The 24,673-nt window shown below is 31.5% G+C and overlaps 2 protein-coding genes across 2 annotated transcripts; both read left to right on the forward strand.

Annotated features, from left to right (window-relative positions):
• Positions 1–495: 495 nt before the first annotated feature.
• On the forward strand, positions 496–20,014 carry LOC111629731 (zinc finger protein 91-like). The gene is made up of 2 exons (XM_023373635.1): positions 496–625; positions 18,775–20,014. The coding sequence occupies exon 2, from the start codon at positions 18,833–18,835 to the stop codon at positions 20,012–20,014; it is 1,182 nt and encodes a 393-aa protein (XP_023229403.1). The 5' UTR covers positions 496–625; positions 18,775–18,832.
• A 530-nt stretch (positions 20,015–20,544) lies between these two features.
• Positions 20,545–21,406, forward strand: LOC111629738 (zinc finger protein 98-like). Its single transcript, XM_023373645.1, has one exon. The coding sequence runs from the start codon at positions 20,545–20,547 to the stop codon at positions 21,139–21,141; it is 597 nt and encodes a 198-aa protein (XP_023229413.1). The 3' UTR covers positions 21,142–21,406.
• Positions 21,407–24,673: the final 3,267 nt, after the last annotated feature.

Below are 24,673 nucleotides of genomic sequence, written 5' to 3' on the forward strand. Positions count from 1 at the left end.
TCAGGATGCAACGGATATTGAAGAAATGCTCAATACCTGTTACATTCTAACGATGAATACCGATAACGAACATCGAATGTGCAACTGTACCGATAACCATTTGTTACTCAAAAGTAACGGAATCGCACATCACTGTTGTATTAAAATAATTTTTTATTACTTAATTTCGTTTCCATTATGAGAAGGTTTAGACGAACCAATCTATTCAGATTAAAATCTAGAAGAAAGATCAAACTCGGACCTTTCCGACAGAATCGCTACACGCTTCCATATTGCCGGAGCGGCTATACACAAATAGAATTTAAAATAAAAAATTTTTAGTAAATCTATAACGCTTATTAATTCTTAAATTAAAATATACAAATTAATTTTAAAAACAAATATTTAAAACGTGAAATTTTAAAAAAAATAACATAAAAATCGAAAATGAAACAATCGAGAAAACGAAACAATGGAGTAAAAAGTTACAGTAAAACATTTATATTTTTATAGGTGGCGACACTGAGTACACATTTGAATTATTGATTGTTTGAAACGAAGTCGGAATTTTTTACTTTGCTTTTAAAATTCATTCGGAAAATTCTTTATTTCTCGACATTAATAAGATAATTAAGATTTAAGAATGGTAAGTTTATCGTTACCGCTAAATATATAATTACGTAACAGATGTTAATCACATGTCCATTGTTTAAATTTTCGGAGGTCGTTAGGCCTAACATAAACCGAAACTAAAAGTTCACAAGTTTCGGTTTATTTTATTATTTATTCCGAAAAGTTTAAAATCTATACGATTCAATAATTCAGTTAAATAGATTGGAAAGTGGAAAATGCCGATGAATATTTTAGTGTAATAAACATAAAGATAATTAAGTTTTACAAGTAAAGCGTGTCTTTTTTCAAGTTCGGGAATCACGTTGAATTTCTTGGACAATGTAAATGATAAATTGTTTTCTCGAAAGTATATTTTTGACATTCTAAGTTTAAAATTTGTAGAAATTGTTTTTGTTTATCGAATTTTAAAACTTTACTTCACTTTTTTATAAGCTATTAAAGATTATTTTTATTATATTTTAAGTGTTTCTGTATAGGTAAGAATTTTAGTAATTGTATTCACTACCGTTACTCCTGTAGTCACAATGCATGTTTGTACTTGATGAAGAAGGCTGCTACTATATGGTTCCTTGATGCTCTTGTGGTAGGTGACACTGTATATTTTGTATCTGCACCTTTGGTTCAACGAGATTTGATGGTGTTTTGGCAGGAGCTTGCAGCTGTCTTATGTCGTATTCCATGGATGTTTGATGGCGGAAAGATCTGGGGCCATATTCTGGTCTCTCGCAAGCCGGTCACTGATTGACTAATCCAAATGATTAGCCAATCAGCGACCGGCTTGCGAGAGACGAGAGACCAGAGACAGTGACCAGAATACGGCCCCTGGTGAACGTGGCGGATCGTGGTGAGATGGCAACATTATGAATACAAAAATTCTAAAGAATGTCTTTGTTATGATGTTGAAATAAGGAAACGTGCTGCTGAACAGATGATAATACTGCTATTGGTTGTAAGATCTCTGAAACCTCACTGAATAGTCATAGATTTGTCTCACAATGATCAACTGTGACCATAATGTTCCACCTATCACATCCCGAACTGTGATATAACCATCCACGGTTACTTATGGCACCAACTGGGGACAACTTTATTGCCCTTGCCCCATAATATATTTACAGTAAGACCCCATTTAACACGGGGGATGCATTCCTAGACGACAAAGCACTAAACAAAACTGCATTAAACGAGGTCATTTTAACATAGAGTAAATAGAGATAGGGGAACATGTGAGCAAAAATAAATTTTATTTTAATTTTAAGTTATATTTATATTGATTTGCATAATAATATGTTAAATAACACACAAACATATGCACACAGAAATGTAAAGTTCATTTTTTGTGATGAAGTTTCTGACTTTTCTGAAATTCTTGTTTTTTTGCAATAAAGTCATGTAGTTTCATTTGTCACTTTTTAAGTTTTCTAAGCCATTTTGTATGAGTCTTTTTACAATTAAAAAAAAAATAGAATTAGCTATCATAGTGTGGCTACATGCCATATTTAATCATATATTTCGTATATAATTGTGTCATTTTTTCTTGTATATTTCCCGCTTCACCTCTGTCTGTCCTATTTGTTTACCCTTCCTGGAATGTTCTCGTTTTTCTTTTCCTTGACTTGGGTATGCGGTTGGGCTAACCCGAGAAGCAACGAAAGAAATGTAGCTCGGAGGGGAGGGAGCGATCGAGAGACTCGGAGGGGAGAACGGGAGAGGGAGAAAAGGGAGGAGACGGGGTAGGAAGGAACGGGAGGTGGAGAGCGAAAAGAGAAGTCTCCCTGGCAAGTTTAGCGTGTGAGGGTGAAAAGGAGAGAACTTTGGAACGTGGAGAGCGACAAGACGTCTCCCCGGAAGGTTTTGCATCGTATTGTGAAAAGGAGACCTGTGGAACGTATAAGAAAAAGGAACTCAACCNTCTAAGGTCCACGTTTCTACTCCATAAAACAAAACTGACATCACATAGCACCTTAACATTCTAATTTTAAGATGTAAATTAAAAACATTGCATTTAAAAAATTTCTGCATTCTGATAAAAGTACCTCTTGCATTTTCTATTCTAGATTTAATTTCTTTAATGCATCTGCCATCTTCCTGTATGATAGTCCCCAAATACTTAATTGATGAAACTGTATCAATTGTCCTGTTTTGTATCTGCAACGTTACATTATCTATATTTTTCTTGCATGAAATAAGTAGCTTTGTTTTCTTATAATTCATCTGAAGTCCATATAATTTACTTATTGAATTAATCTTTTCCATTAGTATTGTCAAATCATTTAATCCAATCGCAATTTAAGCCAATCGATTAATGCTCCTATTAAGAATGTAATGTAAAGTACATAATAATGAGCAATTATTTATTGTGACTTTGTCACAATGCTGGGCTGCAATTTTTAATTTATTTAATTTAAAGTATGTGCTCTTCACCTCAAAATAGTAGTGGCTTGCCCCTGATTGTCATACTTTTCCTCTAGCAATGGTGTTGTGCTGGTCATCTAACTTCTTTTGGGGAAATTTTTAAATTGAAATAATGTTACTTCAGGTTTAAATCTGAAGTTCATATATATAGTTAATTGGGGCATCCTTTCCCTAAGGTTTCCATATCTGGTCTCAACTTTCATTTGTCTAACTCTGTTCTCGAGATTAAGGAAAGGCAGGTGGACGACAGTGGGTATTTAAAGTATAGGTCTACAATTTTTTCAAATTGTAGCCAAAAAATAACAGGTGTCTGAGTCTGCATTTCTAACAACTTTGACTCCGTAGTCCTAGATTTTTATATGTATACCTACTCTTTATCCTGTGAGAAGTTTTCAAGATTTTTGTACCAGAATTTTACACATTTAATTTAAAATCCATTAAGTAAGATTGAAATGATGCAATCTTGAAATAATTATTTAGTCATTAATCTAAACACATTATTAGAATTAGTTGGTACCTGGTACGTATAGTTACAGCATTCAAAATAACATCTGACGACTAATTATTCATTATCCATATTTATTTTCTGAACTTTCATGGTATAATTCTCAAATATAGTAAAATTTCAAACTAACACAATATAAAAGAACATGGTACATTGAATCTAAATAAATAAAGTTTTTAAAAATAAAGTAAATATTTGAAAAATAGGCTTGTTCTCATTCAACCACACTTTTTCCTGGTTTTTTTTTTTTTTTTCATTATTATTAATTTAAATTATTTCTCTCTCTCTCTCTCTCTCTTTGTTCCTTTTCCCCCTTTTTAATGAATATATAGTGGTGCCTCATATAACGTACTTAATCTGTTCCAGGTGCATGCCCATTAAGTGAAAAGTCCGTTATATGAAACGCATTTTCCCATAGAAATACATGTTAAAATATATAATTCGTTCCATAGCATAAAATAATCATACTGTACCATTAAAAAATTGAAAATGGAGCAGTCACCAATTATGCCGGGTAATCAGATGTTGTGAGGAGGAGGTGGAGGAACACTTTCTTCACACATTCATACAGATACAGACTTTTTACACATTGCAGCAGGTCTCTTTTCATTGTTTTTTAATCGGAGTCAGATTCAGGAGAGGCTACCAGAGCTTGCAGGGTCAACTGCTCTTGTTCCATCCTTTGTTTTTTGCCTGCTGGCTTTTTGAAAAACATGTCCAAGGTGGTCTGTTTCTCTTTCTTCTTCAACACCTATCGGAAATGACGGGCAAGGGTGTCATTGTAGAGATCATTGATCCTGGTGGCCTCAGCTCTGTTTGGATAATGAGTGTTGGTAAACTCCTGAACCTCTCCCATTCGACAAGAAAGTTGTCAACTTTCACTCTTTCTGATGATTTCTTGCATTGTTTCAATTGAAATCACCTTTCTGTTTTTTTTAGAAGCCATGATTTGCACAACACTTGAATAAATGTAAATGCCCTGCACTGAGGTGATGTACGTAATAAACAAGGGAGCAAGCCGAATCTCAAAGGGAGCTCTGTACTTCAGATATACTAATAATATATTCTAATAACACTAATATATTATAAAAATAGCAGATTGTCATTGGCAATGGCAAAAGAGTGAAAATATCATTCGCACTTGTTCGCAGAAAGCTTGTTGTTCGCCTCACGTAACTGCCGAACGGAAAGTCCGTTGTCTGCAGCCAGTCTGTTGCTCGAGTCATGTAATGGCCAAACAGAAAGTTCATTGTTCACAGCATCTGTTATTTGAGGCATATGTTATACGAGGCACCACTGTATATTCCAGTAGTTGATTACTGACAAATTAACTTTCATTGATACTATGTACAGTATAGGCCTACAATTTTTTTTTTTTATTAAAGCAGCACAGTGGAACAGCAGTTCATAAGCAAAATTCACACTTCATCAGAACCATCAAATTCTTTTGACAAATATCAGTCAAGTTATTCAGTTAGAATTACAAACTTTTTCATATCTAAATACATGATAATGGAAATGCAAAGATTTATTTGTATGAAAGAGTGATAGTCAAGTGTATTCTTGTAAAAAGTTTGTGAAAAACCTTCATAAAAATAAAGAACAAAATAAACTATTTTTGAAGTTTAGGTGTAGGCTAATGATTTGTGCTATAGAACAGAGATGGGCAACCCGTGGCCCATGTAAAATATGAATAAATATATAAATTCCCCAGCTTAAGGAAATATGCAAAAAAAATTCAAATGTTATTTTCTACAACTTATGTATGTGAATAGTTTTTCCACAATGAATTTAGTAAAAATTAAAACAAAAAACCAGCTAACAGACACATCGAAACTATTTTAAAGCTAGTAGTGATTAATATTTAACCAAATATTTCCAATATATTACATTTACATCAGTTCCAGAAGCTAAATTAAGTATACCTATGCTAATTTATAATTATATATGAATAAATAATTGTGATTTACTGACCTTTTTTCCCCCCTCTCTTCTCTTGTATGTGGCCTGCATCAGTTTAAAGGTTTTGAAATGCAGCTCTTACATAGAAAAAGATTGCCCATCTTTGCTATAGAACATCAGAATGAGAAACGAAATATGAAACTCTATCATAACTCTATTTGAAATATATGAATCACTGCCAACAATAGATTTAAAAAATTATTTTTATGAAATCTATACAGTAGAGCCTCGATTATCTGACCCCCGATTAACCGACCGTCCTAGTTGACAAATTTCAAATGTTCGCTAGTGATGTGGCGCTACGATATTTGGCTATGTCTTGGCTACTTTAATAGTATTTTTACGTGTTTTAGCTGGCAACACTCATTCAAATATGAAAGGGAGCCAGTATTTAAACGAGGCTTAATTTTCTAATTTTTAACGATACAATAGCGACTATTATTATTTTAAAAAATTTTTGTTAGGCTTAACATCAATGAAAATTCAACGCAAAGTAGGTTAATAGCGATATACTAATTACATGGGATATAATAATATACTACACTAATGATGGATTTTTTCATACTTTTCAATTATCCGACCAACCCCAGTCCCCAATTGGGTCGGATAATCAAGGCTCTACTGTACATGTTTTTTCCCTCAACACATTTTAAGATTTTGATAACACATTTACATTTTACATATTTACATACATATTTCAATAGATTTTGTAACATAAATCTGAGTCTTAGTCATTATAGTTATAAACTTGATATAATTCTTTAATTAATAGAAATTGACGTTGACACCATGGCCAATGGCCAAAATTAATGGAATTTTTTTACATCTAAAAATGTAAAAATTATTTATGAAGACAACAATGACAATTTTTTCCTGGGAAAATATTTAAGAAATGCACCAACTTTTTTGCAAAAAGATAATGTTTCTTTAGTTTTTCATTATTATTTTTAAATCATATTTCTATGATAGTTTGAAATATATTTCAACAGGAATATTTTTATTTTATATTAAATCTATGAAAAATAAAATAATGCCTATAAAATGGTAATAAAACTTTAACTACAGTATTTTATCAAAACAATTTGGAAAAGTTTTTAAATGCAGTTTATTGATTTGCAACTTTTGTGTGAAGAAGAGTGAACATTTCATTTTAATTCAAGTTGACATAAAATTTCAGCCAATAATGTTGAAGAGTTTTTGAAATAGAAACAGATATTTTTTTTTTTTTCTTTTTAAAGCTCTGTTTGACTTTCAGCTTTTCCTAAAAATTGACCATAGTTCTGTAACTGAAACAGACTAATCCTTACTATTAGCATAAACTTAGCGGTGCAACAAGTAACTAAATTGATCAGAAACAAAGTAAACAACATTCAATTTCACTTTTAAAACACAAGATTCCTATACTTGAGGAATTTTTCCAATTAATGTCTATAGACTTAGTGAAGACACTACTGCATGGTTGTGCTAAAATCTCTCCCCCGTTTTTTTCAACATGTTTTTAGCAAAATCATGCAACTCAGTTGTGCACAGGAACAATTTTTAGACAGACCCTTAGTCATTTGTAAACTGGAAGCACTGGTCACAAACTGGTGATCCGCAGACTGGATATGGCCCATTAAGGCTTTGTATCTGGCATGTAGCCTTGATTTCTTTTGTAAAAATCAATGTTTCTGTCATCTTGTGGAGATTAAAAGAGAAAAAAATTCAAAACTTCTGATTCTTTCTTCTGTGCTTACTCTCAAACTTCTAACTGTTTACATAAGTTGTGAAGTCCTGGAAACAAAAGGGTCTTTGTTACAGGCACCATTTTTAGTTTACAGTATGTTTTGATTTACCAAATAATAATGAATAAGGCCCATGTCTTATAGTTGGATATACATACATTTGACTGGCCCTTTAAAACATTTAAAAATATATAAAATTAGATAGAAACATTGTAATTGTAAGTTCGGCGATTTTGGGGGCAATACGTTAATTGCGCGTCGGGAAAACCTAGGGTCAAACCGTATGTGGGTGGTGGCGGTAGGAGACAAAGATGACAAGTGTCTTACACGAAAACCGTTTATTTTGACATGAAGTTAACTTACACAACAGGAATAACAAAATAAGTTCGTTGGCCGGCTGAGGTTTCGCTTCTTCTGTGCCCCGGGGCTCAATGAGGTAGCTACTGACGATCTTGCGTCCTTGATGCGAGTTCAGGTGTCCGATGATGCGGCGGTGCTCGGCGGTTATGGCGTTCTGGATGCTGGGGGTCCAGTGCACGGCTGAGACTCGGCTATCCTGACCTCTTGAGTATGTGTCCGTGTGCTGCGGGCCTGGCGTCTTGGAGAGAATCTGCCCCGTGTCCTTGAGATTCGGGGGTTTTATAAGATTTTCCCCGAATCTCACCCTTTTGATTGGTCCCTTTCACCCTCTCCCTTACTCCGATTGGTCATTCCTTTGTTTCTAGGCGAAACCCGAGACCGATTCGGGTCGGGAAAAGGTCGGAGAGGTGATGACGGTCCTTTAACGTTCGCGCTCGTATTTTACTCCGTTATGTCCCTTTTCTCTGTCATCTTGGAACCCAAACGGTTCACCAGATGTTCTTGTGGCCATTTATCCCCTACCGCGTTCTTACTTCACAGATATCCCTTTTGTTCTTAGACCCCCCTTTCTCCCGCTTGCTTCGACCCGATATTTGCTCGCGCGCGTCTTGACAAAGCTCTCCCTCTCTCTCTGTCGACATTCCCCCCTGTTATTTATCGTCGCGTCGCGTTTGTTTTACAATTCGAGAAAGTTTTCGTCTCATCTGGGCTTTGTCACTAACACATCCCCTTGACCCGATTCTGTCTTCGAAACTTTCTGACGTTAAAGTTTGTAATTAGTCGAAATTTCTACGCGCTTTTACGACCCTCACATAATGAGAAATTTTATTTGAATTATATATGCCTGAAAATTTGATTTTACAGTTGATAATAAGTACAGTACATATAAATCATGATGCATATTTGAGTTATTGTTGTTCTATTGCTGTTGAAAAGTTGACTAACTTTCTGGTTAATGAATAATTTACTTATTTTTTAAAATAGGTTCACTAATAAGTTCTAAATTTTTGCAATATGATCATTGAATTATGATATATTTTATAGCTGTTTAACACGAATAAGAAATAAAGTTTATTTAAAGGATTAATAATAAATAAATTTTTCATATCTTCAATCACAAAATTTAGTTCATTGAATAAAGATTGCAAAGTTCTTTTTTTTAGATAAGATAACATTTATAGATACTGCTGTATTACTTTCATATAAAATAATGCATTTTGTATCGCATACATCATTTTTTTAACATTAATAATAATGATAACTATAAGTTTTTTCATGTTTTTAATGAAAAATTAATAAACAACATAAATTTGATTAGTCAAATTTATATTTTTCAACAATTTTTGTTAAAATTTCTATTTAAATTTTGAGTGGTTCTTTTTTTGTTTTGTTTTTCATTTTTATTTTCTTTATCTTTTTAATATGTAAGTAATCTCTTAAATATCTTGTAATTTTCAAATTAGTTTGTATTAGATCATTAGGTATTATTCATAATTAATGTTAATAATAGAAAAGTTTAATGAAATAGAAATTTCTAATAGAGACGAGTAATAAATGTATAAATAAGTGTAGTATTTACTATATAAAAACTAATAATAATTAAATTTTTATATCAATTGATTAAGTACTCAATAGATTTAATCTTTTTTCTTTCAGTTATTTGTTAAAAGAACTCCTCTTTGTATGATAAATAATTTATATGATATCAGTTAATGCAATTTTTCATTTTACCTTTATATTATTCTTAATCAAACAATTTAATAGTTATACAAAAAGAATACATCATTTTAAGATGTAAAATAATAAAATAATTCTGATTATTTTATTAATTCACAAAATGTATAATTTGTTAGAATCTACTTTAGTCTGTCTATTAGAAATAAAAATTATCACTTGATAATATTTTAGTAGATCTATTAGAAATTTAGATAAATGTATCTAAATTTTAAGTTAAGATTTGTACTGTTTAAATATTTTTTAAATCTTTTTCAAAGTAATCTTTTGTCTTCCCATATTTTTGTGCATATAATCCATGAAAGTATATAATCAGCAAATTTTTTTAAAAAATTGCTGAAACTAAATAGATTCTCTGCATAATTTGTATTTAACCTCTAAAATAGCATTGAATAAACTTACTTAACTAGCATAAAAACAGTATGCAGTTTAGAAACTACTATTTCCAACATTCAATTTTTTTTTTGTTTCTCTTCCATAACAGAAAAAAAATAAAAATAACTCTTGTATCAACTTATTCTTTAAACTTTTACAGAATTTATATTTTTCAATCTTGTAGCACTGTCCTGGCCAACTTATAGTGGAGTGTGATAGACTTTTACCAGTCAAAAACATTGATGATATACTCCACATTTTTACTTCATGAAAGCTTAATAATTCACCCTAATAAAATTATTTTGTAAAACATATTTATATTTATGTACAGTAGACCCCCTATAACGCTTAGATACATTCCACTTTATAAGAATTTTACGTTGTAGGAATCCTTAAATACATGAGCCAATCACAGCTCGACATGTGTGAAGTTTACGGACTACGGCTGTTTAAAAGGTTTTCTTCCATAAAATTAACAGATTCTAGACTAATTCGACTCAACATTTCCAAAACATATATAATTTTTTGGGAATAATCCATATAAACTATGCTATAAACAAAAAAATTATAGGATTACTTACCAAGTGTGCACTGTTCGACGTAGCCATTGCTTAAGCTTGTTTTCGTCGCAGAACAGCGCACAAAACGGCGGCCGCGATTTCTGATAACGAATTTTTTGTAGAAAAATAACTTGACCTTTGGAGACATCATTAATATAAATAATTTTTATGGCCATTGAATAAGAATTGTATAAAATTACAATATTGTATTAGATTTACGGTACCTAATTTACATACTGTACAGACGATAGCAAACTCAACTTACCCGCCTAAACTCTCCGTAGCGTGGTGCTAGACGGCGGAAAGTAGTTGGCTGCTCGTCCACTATTGGTCCAGATTCGACCAATCCTGTCACGACACGAGTTAGCGACGACATTTTAGGAGTCCCTTTATACAAATACTGCCACAATTTTTTTGCTACGTTATAGGAATTTCCGCTATAGGAACCCACGTTATAGGGGGGTCTACTGTATTGCACAGCAACTAATGTTCCAGGTTATTTCTTTTTGGTATAGAACAGACATGGGCAAATGCAGTTCTTTTTGAGTTATATGCAGCTCTTGCTGAAAGTGTTAATTTCTGCTTTTTATTATTATTTTTACAATTTTATTTCCACAATTTTGTGAAAATATGTTTATTTTAAAAATTTAATATTTGTTTTATATTATATAATAAAATTGTGGTACAGAATAAAAAAGTACAGAACTGCGACTCCCATGCATTTTGCAAAACCTACATTTCGGCTCCCACTGAACTCTTGCTTGCCCACCCATGTTATAAACAATCCACTTTTCATCACCTATAACTAGACATTTCAGAAAAGGGTCATTTTTACATCATTTTTGAACAAAATTGCAATTGGAGATGAAATCCAGTGAGTTCTTTCCTATTAAGTAGTGAGGTGTCCAAATGTCATAGCAATTCATATGTCTGAACTTCTTCAAATGTTGAAGAAGTTCAGAATATGATACTGTTCGATAACAGACAACATTATTTTTTTATTCATTGATTCATACAATTCTAATAATTTTTGCTTCATCCAATGTCTCAACTGTTGGCTATAAAAAAATTGATATAAACATTTCAAACAACTTAATATGTTGGGGAATATCCATACAAATCAATGGCATAACTGATATAAGAGAAATTTTCAGCAAAAATAATAAGTAAAAAGTTGAGAAAACCACTTTTACTAATACAATCTCAAAAGAGTTAAGAACAATTATAACAGTATACTTTCAAAGCCATCCCTGGTCTTATATTTTTAAAATTAATTGCTAAAAAAACATGTCATATCCAATAGAAACTATTAAGAAACTTTAATAGACAAAATCTTTATCCTTTAACATTTAATTGAGATAGATAGAGAAATTTTAATTATTATACAGTCTCATTTGTAATATTATACGATACTAAACTACAAGTAGTATATTTATTGTAATCATTTTTGATACAGTAGAACCTTGCTTAACAAGCACCGCTCATAACCAGTAATTCACATAACAAGCAAACAAATTGTAAAAAAATGACTTGCTTAATAATCAACATTTTGCATAATGAGTGACGAGGAAAGGGCAAGTTCCGGATTGTGTGCATGCTACATCAGTCTGTGTTTAGTACTCGTTCCGCTAGCATCTTAGTATCACTTGTTATCACACATTTTTCCAAAACTTGTGTTCAGACATATTACATATAAGTATCAACAACTATAGCTCATTACATAATAAACACATCAAACGATATGCCAAATTCTTGGTCTATGTAAAGGCCATAATTAAATATTAGAAATTAAATAATTTGACTAGAGATAGGCAGTTATGCTGCCATCTCATATTAAATTTAATGACCAATTCCAAATTAAATTTTGATTTTTTTCCCTGGAATGCAAATCAAATTTGCATTCCAGGTTGGTTCATTCCTTGCTAGAAGAAAAGATGATGATTCACATTCCTTAACAATGTATATTATATAATTTTCTTTGAATATACATTATACATAAAATATTTGAGTATTTTTTTCGACATGAAATGCATTATCATATTTTACATTAATTTATATAGAAAAAATTGTTTCACTTAACAAGTGTTTTGCATATGAGTAAGATTCTGGAATGAATTATGCTTGTTAACTGAGGTTTCACTGTACAGTGGGTCATTGGTTAACGAACAAATTGGACAACGAACACTTTCGCAAAAGATTTTTATGNGGCCGCGAATTTCGTGCCAATAAGCTGCCTCGACTTGTTCGATTATGTTATCAACTCAATTTCTTATTTATTTTCACATTTTCACTTTGCGGTCCTTCTCTGTTCTTTTTCCGTTATTTACACGTGTAAGTCATTTCATTGTTATACACATTTGATATCATCATTTATCACACACTTCCATGACACTTTTGTCTGTCTGCTACAACTGCCAAGAATTAACGCGATTGGCGAAGCGTAGTGACAGCGGGCCAATAGAGAGCAGGATCCTTGCCATAATGCGGTTTGCGCGCTAATTTTCCTACATGTGTTAATCAGGCCGAATATTCGGCTATTCGGCCACGCTCCTGGCCGAATATTCGGCCTGAGGTCGAATATACTATTCGTTACAACACTAGTATAAATACGTAAATTTCATCACAACTAAAAAATTGTATTTCTTCTTGTCACACAAATTATAAGTTTTGCTTCTCTTCAGTGAACTTATTTTGCACTGAACTGAACTGCTTACTGTACAGCAGGACAGTTTCTAAAATAACAACATTCCTGGCTAGCGACAATCATCAACACAAACACCATTTCTTCCTGTCCATCTCATTGAACATAGTAGCATTACAAATCCATAGAGAATAATTAAAAGATTTCTTTGAAAAATATGGATTTAATATTCCCGTTAAAATTACAAGTCATATTATCTATGATTGACTTGTTGGCCATTCCTCTTCAAGCACTTTCAGTTTCCTATAACCTGTCGTCAGAGTATTCATAGTACTGTACTGTACATATCAAAATTATATAATATTAGAAAATCACAGTTTACCTGAGAAGATCATATAAAAAAATAACGTCTCCATTTAACACACAGATGTATTTTAAAAATCTTGTTACCTTAATGTATTTAAGAATACATTGGGGTAATTTGGAAGGGTTCTCTGGAAAAGATTTAGGAAGTGCAAAGGGGCTTCCTAAACCTTTTCCTGAGAACCATTAATGATAAGAACAAATAATATGATAATGACCTTGATAAAGGAATACTATGGTAGAAATGTGTGGGTTAACTTAAACATGAAATAAGCCAAAATTGGCCTTATCAATTTGAAACAAAATTGCCTGATTGAAAAATTGTTTGACTGGTTATATTACACAAGTTCTCCTGAGGGTTAAAAACAATTTAGTCTAGGTGCATAGAAAAAATTTTCAGACCTTAGAGTTAAATGAGGAGGAGTGAGTGTAGTAGAGTTGAGAGAATGTCATTTTGCAGCAACGATATGAAGTTTTGAATATTTGAGAAAAAAAAGAGTTGTTAATAATAATTATTGTGATAGTTTATCAAATGCATGGAAGTGAATGAGTGTAATGAGTAGAGTAGGAGTGATATCAAGATCTGAGGACGACTGATGAGATATAATAAAAGTAATGATTTGGGTTTATATGTGGAAGGAAGGATTGCTTTAAAAAATACAAAAAATGAACAGAAGAATGTGTGTTTAAATAGAATAAATCTTTCTGTTAAATGAACATGTTGATTTTGACCTTCTCATGTAAACTGATATTTTCTGAAAGTTGGTTTTTGACAATTTTATGCTTGTTTTTTATTTTATTTTATTTTCCCTGCAAATTGCCATAGAGGTTGTTTACAGAACCAGAAAGTGCTAGGAGCAGCAGAAATACTGTTTATTCTATTAATTAAGCAGCACACTATAACTTCTTTCAGTTTGGCTAAATGCATTGTTCATAGCTTTGTTAAAGTGCATATACTATGCACTTTAAAGAGCAACTATTATTTTTATTCTTTGGAAATTGCGTAGGACTATTATTCAAGGGCAAGTATTTGTGGTATCCACTGCCAAAGTGCCATTAGAAGCCAACAGATGGTGCACAGAGGTTATTAAGGGACAAGAAGACAACTCCCAAACTTTACACTTGCTCTCTGAAGTGTCTGACTCCACAAGGATCCTATAGTGCTCATGCAACTTAGAGCAATGACCATTTGACCATCTTGCTGATTTTGTAATTCTGTGTACTTGATTAAATTTCAGGGAGTTCTATGTTCAACACATCTATCATTTTTACCTACTTGGTTGGTAGCCATAGTCAACTACCACATATTAATTGAATAAATCTGGTAACTTTTTCACTTTATTATTATTTGAGCAACAACACAACACTCACCCTATTTCAACATATGGTAAGAGTAACAACACTGAATAGACTGCAATTTTTCAGTTTAAACTTAGTCTTATCTTCCTTCAATAGACAGTGCACTTACTATTACAAGGTTGCTGTCTATAAATTTTTCATCTCTCAGCTGCACTATTTATTAGAGGATCTCTTTATTAGAATAAATATGGTATAAACACTTAAAAAGCAGTTTAAGGAAAAGATTTTACTTCTGTTAGCAATTCATTGTATTTAATAATTATGAAATAAGTGAAATGGAAGAAATGACTAAGACAAAACCTTTCTCACTTCGTTTCTAGCCATTTAAACACTGAGTACAAATGTTTTCAGCCTTCTTAAAAGGCCTTCCTCGGGTACACTGTGGTCTGTTGGAACATTGGTTGGTAGATATTCAAACAGTGTCACTGTTTACATAGGTTTCGTCTTACTGGTGATGTCATTGTTGTTGATAAGGTTTAGACCAGGCATGGCCAACATACAGCCCGTCTAATGTATTTACACAGCCCACGATTAATCTTTCAATATTAGCTACTCAGTAAGTAGCTAATATTGAAAAATGAAAATCCAATGAAAAATTCTGACACCTAAATAAAGGGGGGTCAACAACTCACTGTGCGTTTAGAGTTAACCCTCCATTACAGATCTCTTAAGTACAGCGTAGAATGTTGATATGGCATGATAATGTGAAAAATGTATCTGTAATCTCTGTGGGGTGACACCACAATGAGATCTCGCACCAACTCAAAATCTTCCTAGGGCAGCCTCTGGTTCGGCCCGTGAAAAAGGTTTTCTTTCCAATTCGGCCCGCGGGCAAAAACTGTTGGTCGCCTCTGGTTTAGATGATGCTGAGGGCGTTAAATTTTCTTTTGATATAAAATTTAAGGTGTGCGGACAACTATTGATGGGATAATTGGTAAAGTTGAAGAAAATAAAATTGGAAAATACACGCACTAAGTAAAGAAGATGCACTAGCGACTGTGACAGGCTTGCTGAGTGTGGATTAGTCTACCTAGATAGGGGAGTGATGTCATAGTTGATACCAAAGTATAGATGGGAAATGGAAGAAACAAACATATTTGGGATATTTGAGATGGAGCCTTCTGAACTGCATAAATATTGAAAATATAAATGATTACCAAATGCTTATTTTTTATCATTTTGCTTCACTTTGTTTTATTTATATGATACAGTGATGATAAATGTTAAAATAAAAATTAAATAGAAAAAATTTCAATTGATAATATACAGTCGACCCCCTATAATTATGATTCCTATAAAACTGCGAAAAAATTGTGACGGTATCCGTAAAAAAGGTAAAACAAAACTCCTATAATTACGTAAAACATTATCGGGCAGCCAGACTACTTTCCTGCCATCCGTAGCGCCATGCTACGGAGATTTTACGCTAACTATCATCTGTACAGTATGTAAATTAGGTACCATAAGTCTAATACAGTACTGTAATTTTATACATTTCTTGTGAAAGAAACATTCCTTATTCAACAGCGATTAAAATTATTTATATTAATGATGTCTCCAAAGTTCAACGAAGTTTTCGCATAAAAATAAGTTGTTAGAAATCGGCCGCTATTTGCTGAGCTGTTCCACGACGAAAACAAGCTTTAGCAATGGTGATGTCGAATGGTGCACACTCGGTAAGTAATCCTACAATTTTTTGTTTATAGCGTAGTTTATACGGATTATTCCCAAAAAATATATATGTATTTTGGAAATGTTGAGTCGGATTAGTCTAGAATCGATTAATTTTATGGAAGAAAACCTTTCAATCAGCCGTAGTCCGTAAACTTCACACGTGTCGGGCTGTGATTGGAAGGACTCGTAAGAAATCGGATTCCTAAAGAATGGAACGTATCTATGATCTTATAGGGGGGTCGACTGTAATGCCCAGTGATATGGATTTGAAGATTGATTATTCACTCCTTTTTAGAGATACAATATTATTGATGATGATTTATGTTGAAGTAATGTACCAAGAATATTGTTGGTTCCTAAAATAGAGAATCATTATTTAGAGGATAGAATTAATGGAAAGAAAAAAATGCACAAAAGAAACTGAACACAGTTCAAAACACAAAAAATAACCTTATCCATTTTTCCAGCAAATATTTTCAGCCATTTTATAGGTCAACATCAGGTCTAGTCACTAAATTTACATATGCAGTATTTCTAACATTTTGTTTAGAATGTCAAAATATTTTGACACATTTTACAGATTTTAAAGTTAGAATATTCAGTTGTTTACTGTTTATATACAAACAAAATTTGAGAATTTTATATAAATTAAACAACCTATTGATTTTCTATGATAGCCATATATAATATAAGACTAGAAGTGTCTGTCAAATATGGCCATCATGATTAATTAATTAGTCTTTCTCTGTGAGTTAATGTAACAAGGCTGCCATGCTGCAGATAACAATTTACCATCTATATTCATATTTTTTATGTACATATATATACTGTATATATTAAAAGCAAAATGTTCTGCCATTCAAAATCAAAACTAACACTGTACAAAGAAGTGGTATAATAGAGACTCAACTCTGACTGTTTGGATGAAAAATATAACCAAATCAATCAAGACTGACAAGTACTTTATCCACACTTTCTAAAATATTGTTTCAATTGGTTTGATTTAATTTAAACTAGGGTAGCCAGTTAATTAAAACTGGTCTTTACACCAAAACTAAAGCTAAAATAAAAATAATTAATTAATTTAAATTAAAACATATCAATTGAAACATAATATTTCAGAAAGAATGGATAAAGTACTTGTTGGCTTTCTTGATTTGATTATATTTTATTCAGAGTTGAGTCTCTATATATAGCACTCTGTAAATAGTTAATTTTGGTTTTGGTTTGCATTGACAGAACATTGTGCTTTTATATATATTATTTTATTTTTAGTTTTGGTTTTAGTTTAAAGGGCAGAGTTCTCTTTATTATTTTTAGTTTTAATTAACTGGCTACCTAATCTTTATAATTGATATAATCCCCTTCTCTTGTTACTTTGTATTTCTAATGCTCTTATGTAGTCATCATTAAAGTTTTCTCTGATCAATTTTGTTTCTTCTGAAAGCATTGTAGAATGCTTCAATATTCAAAACAGAATGATAGAAATTTTTATTAATTTAGTGTGTAAACCTAATGTTGGTCTATAAAGTAGACCATAAATGTTTAATTAAAATATTTGCTGGGAAAGAGGATAAGCTTATTGTGTTTTGAATTACTGGAAACTTAACACCTTTCAAGGTTCTTATATTTCAGTTTGTAATAGTCCTACTGGGTTAAAACTGTTCTGCCGTGTAGAAAACAACAAGGAAGCAAGTAAGTGTGCAGAAAAATGAACAGGAGACAGGAGAAGACTAGAAGTTCAATATGTACAGTACTTTATATCTGGTTTTAGTAATTTTGCAAAAAAAAAAAGTTGTGATGACAGGTGACTTTGTCTGTAGCATGCAAGATTTTTTTTACATTTTCTAAGGAAAATTTTAATGAGTAAATAATGAAAAAGCTCATAATAAATTGCAGGTTGCAAACTTGCCAGATAAACTGCACAAGTATGTATCTGTTATTTGGTTACAATTGGACTTTTTTGAGTATAATCTGTGTGTTATCTGCACAAAAATATATGTTTTAATAAATCAAATAATTAAAAAGAAAAAGTATTAGTTTCACTATTGATGGGATAATTGGTAAAGTTGAAGAAAATAAAATTGAAANCAAATGTGAATTATGTGGAAAGGGTTTTGCCCAAAGTGGTGCTGTAAGAACTCATAAAGCTAGACATCATCAAGATGAAACAGAAGAATCACCTGCTTCTCCAGATTCTAATAGTTCACAAGAACATGTCATAGAAATTGAACCTAATTCATTGCTTACATAAAACTCTCAGGGTACATGAAACATTATAGTATAATATAAATCCATTTTGTATGGCCTGCCTATCTTACTGACAAAATGCATATACACAGCATAAGAATATAAAATGTTTAATATTTTAGTGCTGTTATTTTTTAACATGCATTGTTTGGACAATGAGAACTTTGTCATATTCACTAGTTATGACTCTCTAATTATTTTTATTAATCTTAAATAATATAAATTTTTTCAATATTATAGATGAACCAAAATAATGAAATACTAGACTGGATATAGAAGTGAACATGCAAAAAAATAAATGGGAAATTCTGATTATGAAGAAAGAATATTTAGAGAATGTTCAGAATCAACAATGGATTTTAGTAGCGGTACAAAGAATGCAATGGATCGTCCTGAATTTTACCCTTGCAAATGGTGCAAGGGAATGTTCACCGCACGTGCATTGGAACTCCATTCAGGATCATGCTATAAGACACCAAGAAATCAAAATAAATCTACCAACATAAGAAAGGAATCATCCAATAGGAAACAATATAAATGTGAATTTTGTTCTAAAACATTCAGACGAGCATTAATATTGAAGCGTCATTTATCATCAAAAGCATGTCAAATATCAGAGGAGAAGATTCATAATAATTCACTTAATAATAATAAATCAGAATTGCAGAAAACATCAGTAATTATATCAAACAATCAGAATTATTCTTCCAAGGATTCTTCTGTTCCCAACAATGGTGATAAAAATTCAAAAAGTAAAACATTTCAACATATTCCATGTAAAAAATGTCATTTGGTTTTTGCACACGAAAAGAATTTAGAAGATCATTTAAAATCTCATAAACTTCACGATAAAGGTGTTGAGTTGTATGTTGAAGAATATGACTTGGATGATGACGATGATGATGATGATATCATTCAAGAAGAATCCAATTCTTCAGAAAAATTTGATGATTCTAATAAAAATTCCAGTCATTTAGAAGATAATACTTTTCAGGAATGTAATAATAATAATTCTGTTAAAACAAATGAAAATAATAGCAGAACATCAGTAATTGTTAGATCTGAGAATCTATTTTTGTGTCATAAATGTGGTCAAACATTTTTGACTGAAGATGAATATAATCATCATTGTATAATGCATGAAACAAAATCACATTGTTCAGTTTGTGGTGAAGATGTACCACAGGAAACTTATGGGGAACACATTATTCAGCATGCTGTAGTTGATGATGGGCAGTTTCTAAGATGTGCACATTGTGAAAAAACATTTTTAAATGAAACATTGCTTTTAGTTCATTATCGCATTCATATTCAAGACACTCAGTTTTTTTGTACAGAATGTAATCAGGAATTCCTTCAAGCAATTGATTTGAAATATCATACACTTTCAGTTCATGGGCATTTGCAGTTACAACCATATCATTGTTATATATGCTTACGTAGATTTTCTCAACCACATGCTATTATAAATCATNGTTAAATTTAAATGATGCAGTATTAAACTTATGCATTTAATTAATGATCAAACTATAATTGAAAATTATTGGCAACTGTGATTTAAATTTTTTAAATTATTAAACTGTGAAGCCCATATTTTTGGGAACCCTAGAGTAGACTTATTACACTGTTCCAATTTCTCAAAAAATAATGTTTTCCAGATGAATAAACAGTTGCGGCCCTCACATTGTATGAGGATGGAAGATTCATTCCATGGGGTATAGTGATTGAGAATCCTTCTAGGTGGTTCTGTGGAAATTTTATTTTTACAAATGTCATCTTGACGATCTAATACAGTGGGTGATCGGTTAACGAGCATAATCCGTTCCAAGACTTTGTTCGCTATCTGAATTGTTCGTTAACCGATTATCGATTTACCATAGGTTTTTATGGGAATTTGATTAATTCATTCTGGAAACTCCAAAAAACAAAAAAATATATACTTTCTTACTATGTTTATTTATATGTAATAGTAAAAATACATGTATACACAGTCTTGCATTTTTATTAGTCATGTTTTTTCCGTTTGTGGGGGTTCAAGAATGTGTCTGTTCTGAAACTTCTCAAATGTCTGTATCTGAAGAAGAGACCACTTCAGAGCTCCCCATACCTTGCCATATGATAACTCAGTGGCCAAAATGCACAAGTCAATCTCAGAAATTATTGAAGAAATTAGCAGTAGATGAAAATGAAATAAGTTGTGAAAAAAACTATGAGCATTCGTACAGCATAACAAAAAATTGTGAATCATTAGCTGTTAATCAGAAGAAAGAAGCCAAAATTTCAACTTCTAGTGAATCACCATCAAACTCATCACAAGATTCACAAAAAGATGGAGCAATTAGCAGAAAGTGGCGAATCTTTCCTTGTCCAGTGTGTGGGAAAGTTTATACGTGGCAGTATGATTTAAAAATTCATTATCGCATTCACTCAGGAGAAAAACCATACAAATGTGAATTATGTGGAAAGGGTTTTGCCCAAAGTGGTGCTGTAAGAACTCATAAAGCTAGACATCATCAAGATGAAACAGAAGAATCACCTGCTTCTCCAGATTCTAATAGTTCACAAGAACATGTCATAGAAATTGAACCTAATTCATTGCTTACATAAAACTCTCAGGGTACATGAAACATTATAGTATAATATAAATCCATTTTGTATGGCCTGCCTATCTTACTGACAAAATGCATATACACAGCATAAGAATATAAAATGTTTAATATTTTAGTGTATATATTTATATATGTGCACTAAAATATCATTTTTTTTTTTTTTTAAATGAGATCCATATTTACAATTTGTTTTTATGACTTGTATGATTGCTTCAGATTTAAGCTTTCAACTATTCTTATATATTAAGAAATCTTAATGCTAAATATTATAGCAAAAATCTCATTGCTGATTTCTAAATGAANCATTTTTTTTTTTTAAATGAGATCCATATTTACAATTTGTTTTTGACTTGTATGATTGCTTCAGATTTAAGCTTTCAACTATTCTTATATATTAAGAAATCTTAATGCTAAATATTATAGCAAAAATCTCATTGCTGATTTCTAAATGAACTCAATTTATTTTTGTAATAACCAAAACACCTTTTTATTCCAAAATTATTCAATGTTATGATTTATGGGTATATTGGTGATACTTTGCTAAAATTATCCAAAGAAATCAAAAATTGCTGCACACTTTTGCTTTAAATGATAAAAGCAAAAATGTTCATTGTCCTTTTTTTTAATAATTTTAGAAAATTATCATCAATAAATCTAAGAATTGCAATATTGAATTTATTACCACTAAAATTGATATAATTTGCAATATAGTTATAAAATGAATTGAGGAAAATTTATTTGTATCTTTGTCAATGTGATTATGAATTATTCTAATGCATTATAATTTTAATTATTTTGCATTTTTTAGTTTTCATAGTTATTACCAAAGGAGAATGAATTAAAACAACTGAAAAGTGTATTTTATGGGTCTTAAAGGTAAGTTGTTATTAATTAATATGACAGATTTTTGTATTTATGTAATTCAAAATACTTTATTGATAATGGAAATTGAAAAATTTTAAATAATTAGTGCAATGTTATCTGTTGAATACATTAATATTTCAAGAATTATTTGCTGCTTATGTATTAAAATGGCAATCAATTTATGTCTTAGCCAGATATTTTCTTTCTGGCTTATCCAGTTTTGTCATTACATAATTATAACTTTTGATATTTTTAAATTGAAAATTGTGTATTTTGAGTTTGCATCCAGCTGCTAATTGTTTACTATTCATGATTGTTATTAACTGCAATTTTAAAAGTACTTTTCTTTCTCTTCCTTATCTGTGTACATTTGTAATTGTAGCTAAATTGAACAATGAATTTCTTGGATTTTTTTCTGATGAACTCTATATTTTTGATTTAATGAACATGGATAGTTTAAATTTATAAGATAAAAGTTTAAGATCACTGTCTTTCATTGTCAAGAACATTGATATAAATTTTAACGTTAACGTTAATTTTTACTAATCAGAATGCATGTGTTAAATTTAAATGATGCAGTATTAAACTTATGCATTTAATTAATGATCAAACTATAATTGAAAATTATTGGCAACTGTGATTTAAATTTTTTAAATTATTAAACTGTGAAGCCCATATTTTTGGGAACCCTAGAGTAGACTTATTACACTGTTCCAATTTCTCAAAAAATAATGTTTTCCAGATGAATAAACAGTTGCGGCCCTCACATTGTATGAGGATGGAAGATTCATTCCATGGGGTATAGTGATTGAGAATCCTTCTAGGTGGTTCTGTGGAAATTTTATTTTTACAAATGTCATCTTGACGATCTAATACAGTGGGTGATCGGTTAACGAGCACAATCCGTTCCAAGACTTTGTTTGCTATCCGAATTGTTCATTAACTGATTATTGATTTACCGTAGGTTTCTATGGGAATTTGATTAATTCGTTCTGGAGATCCCCAAAAATAAAAAAATATATACTTTCTTACTATGTTTATTGATATGTAATAATAAAAATACATGCATACACAGTCTTGCATTTTTATTAGTCATGTTTTTTCTGTTTGTGGGGGTTAAAGAATCTGTCTAATGTCAATTACTTTTCTCTGTTCTACAGGGTTTTTCAGAAGTAATTAATAGAGTTGTAATTGTAGAGATCCACAAGCCTATTAACCTCTAAGGCCATTCTAAGACCGTTGTTTTGACATCCTCCCACTTCTTCAAAAGGTGTCTAATAGCAGATATCGGCATTACTCCTCTTTTTCAGAAAATAACATATCTTGCCTAGTTTCTTGGCGTTCTTCTGCCGTCAGATCAGTTTCAGGTTCCATTATGAACTTTTCGATGTTCTTTATTTCTCAGATGTGAATTTTGTTACTTCTTAAGCTTGCTTGAGTCTTCTTGATAATACTGTATCTTTTTTAGATAAGATTGAACTGCAGCCTAATGTAGAGCTGTTCAAGCCATACTGTACAGCAACATCAGACATCTTCTGTCCACTTTATACCTTTGCTATTATACTCTCATCTTTCGAAAAGAAAAACAGATGTGAACCTTAACGAGTGCCTACTCGACACTCTCATGAATATATAAAAGAATTGTTTTGTCAGAAATATAAAAAGCTGGAATTACAAGGGAGAGTTTCAAATTTCGGTGGAATACTATCCAATCGGTATATACCAGCTTGAGTGTCAATGTCGACGTCTCCCACACTCCGAAAAGTTTCGAATTGTTGCCCGAAGACAAGGAAAGACCAATTAGTATTCATTATTTTACGTCACTTCTTCTGTGTTTGTTCTGTGGGGTGTTCGTTATCTGATCATGTGTTCATTGTCCGAACATAAAAATCTTTCGCGAAAATGTTCGTTAACTGATCACCCACTGTAATTGGCTTTACAGTTTTCTACTTATGGCCCTGATATAAATCATTGTTTTGGTATTGTAAGGGAATTGTGTATATGCCTGATTTTTCTAACATAGTTAATTTATCCCTGTCATTGTATAGTATCTGCGTAAGGGTAGCTGTGGTTTTATTGGAAGGTTAAATCCTGATTTTTGAAATCTTCTGGTAATGCATAAGGACACAGACCCAATAAAACAGGATGGAAGGACTTTTGTAAATGCGATCCTTTTTTATTATTTCTAATTTTGATGTTGAGAAGAGGGATTTTTGCACATGGATTTGAATGCACTTGAATTTTTACATAAATGTATCCTGCCCTATGCATTGCAATATTAATAAATTGTAACTCTTTTCATACTATATGCTGCAATGATGGTAATATGTAGGCTCTATGAATAAGTGCAGATATGTTATCGTTTATAAATCCATGCAGTTGGAATAAAGTTTTTCTTTAAATTCTGACAAGTCTTTACATCCCTATAAAATAGTTTTGTTTTCATGTTTATTGTGAATCCCTTTAATCACATAATGTATTAAAGCACCGTCACCTATTTTTCCGAAATTACACAACTCTTTCATCTTTAAATAATACTCCCGAACGGATTCAGAGTTTTACATTGTGCACTTACTCAAAAGCTCATGCAACTTAACTGAATTAATTTCAAAAGAGAATTTATCGATCATAGCTTGTTTTAGTTTTTGCCATGAATTAATCTCAGG

This window comes from Centruroides sculpturatus, unplaced genomic scaffold (genome assembly GCF_000671375.1).
Source record: "Centruroides sculpturatus isolate CEXI.00-Female unplaced genomic scaffold, Cexi_2.0 scaffold73, whole genome shotgun sequence".
Taxonomy (NCBI): Eukaryota; Metazoa; Arthropoda; class Arachnida; order Scorpiones; family Buthidae; genus Centruroides; species Centruroides sculpturatus.

Excerpts from the sequence above, each read along its gene's own strand:
- LOC111629738 (XM_023373645.1), top strand. The coding sequence starts at position 20,545 with ATGTTTTTTCCGTTTGTGGGGGTTCAAGAATGTGTCTGTTCTGAAACT.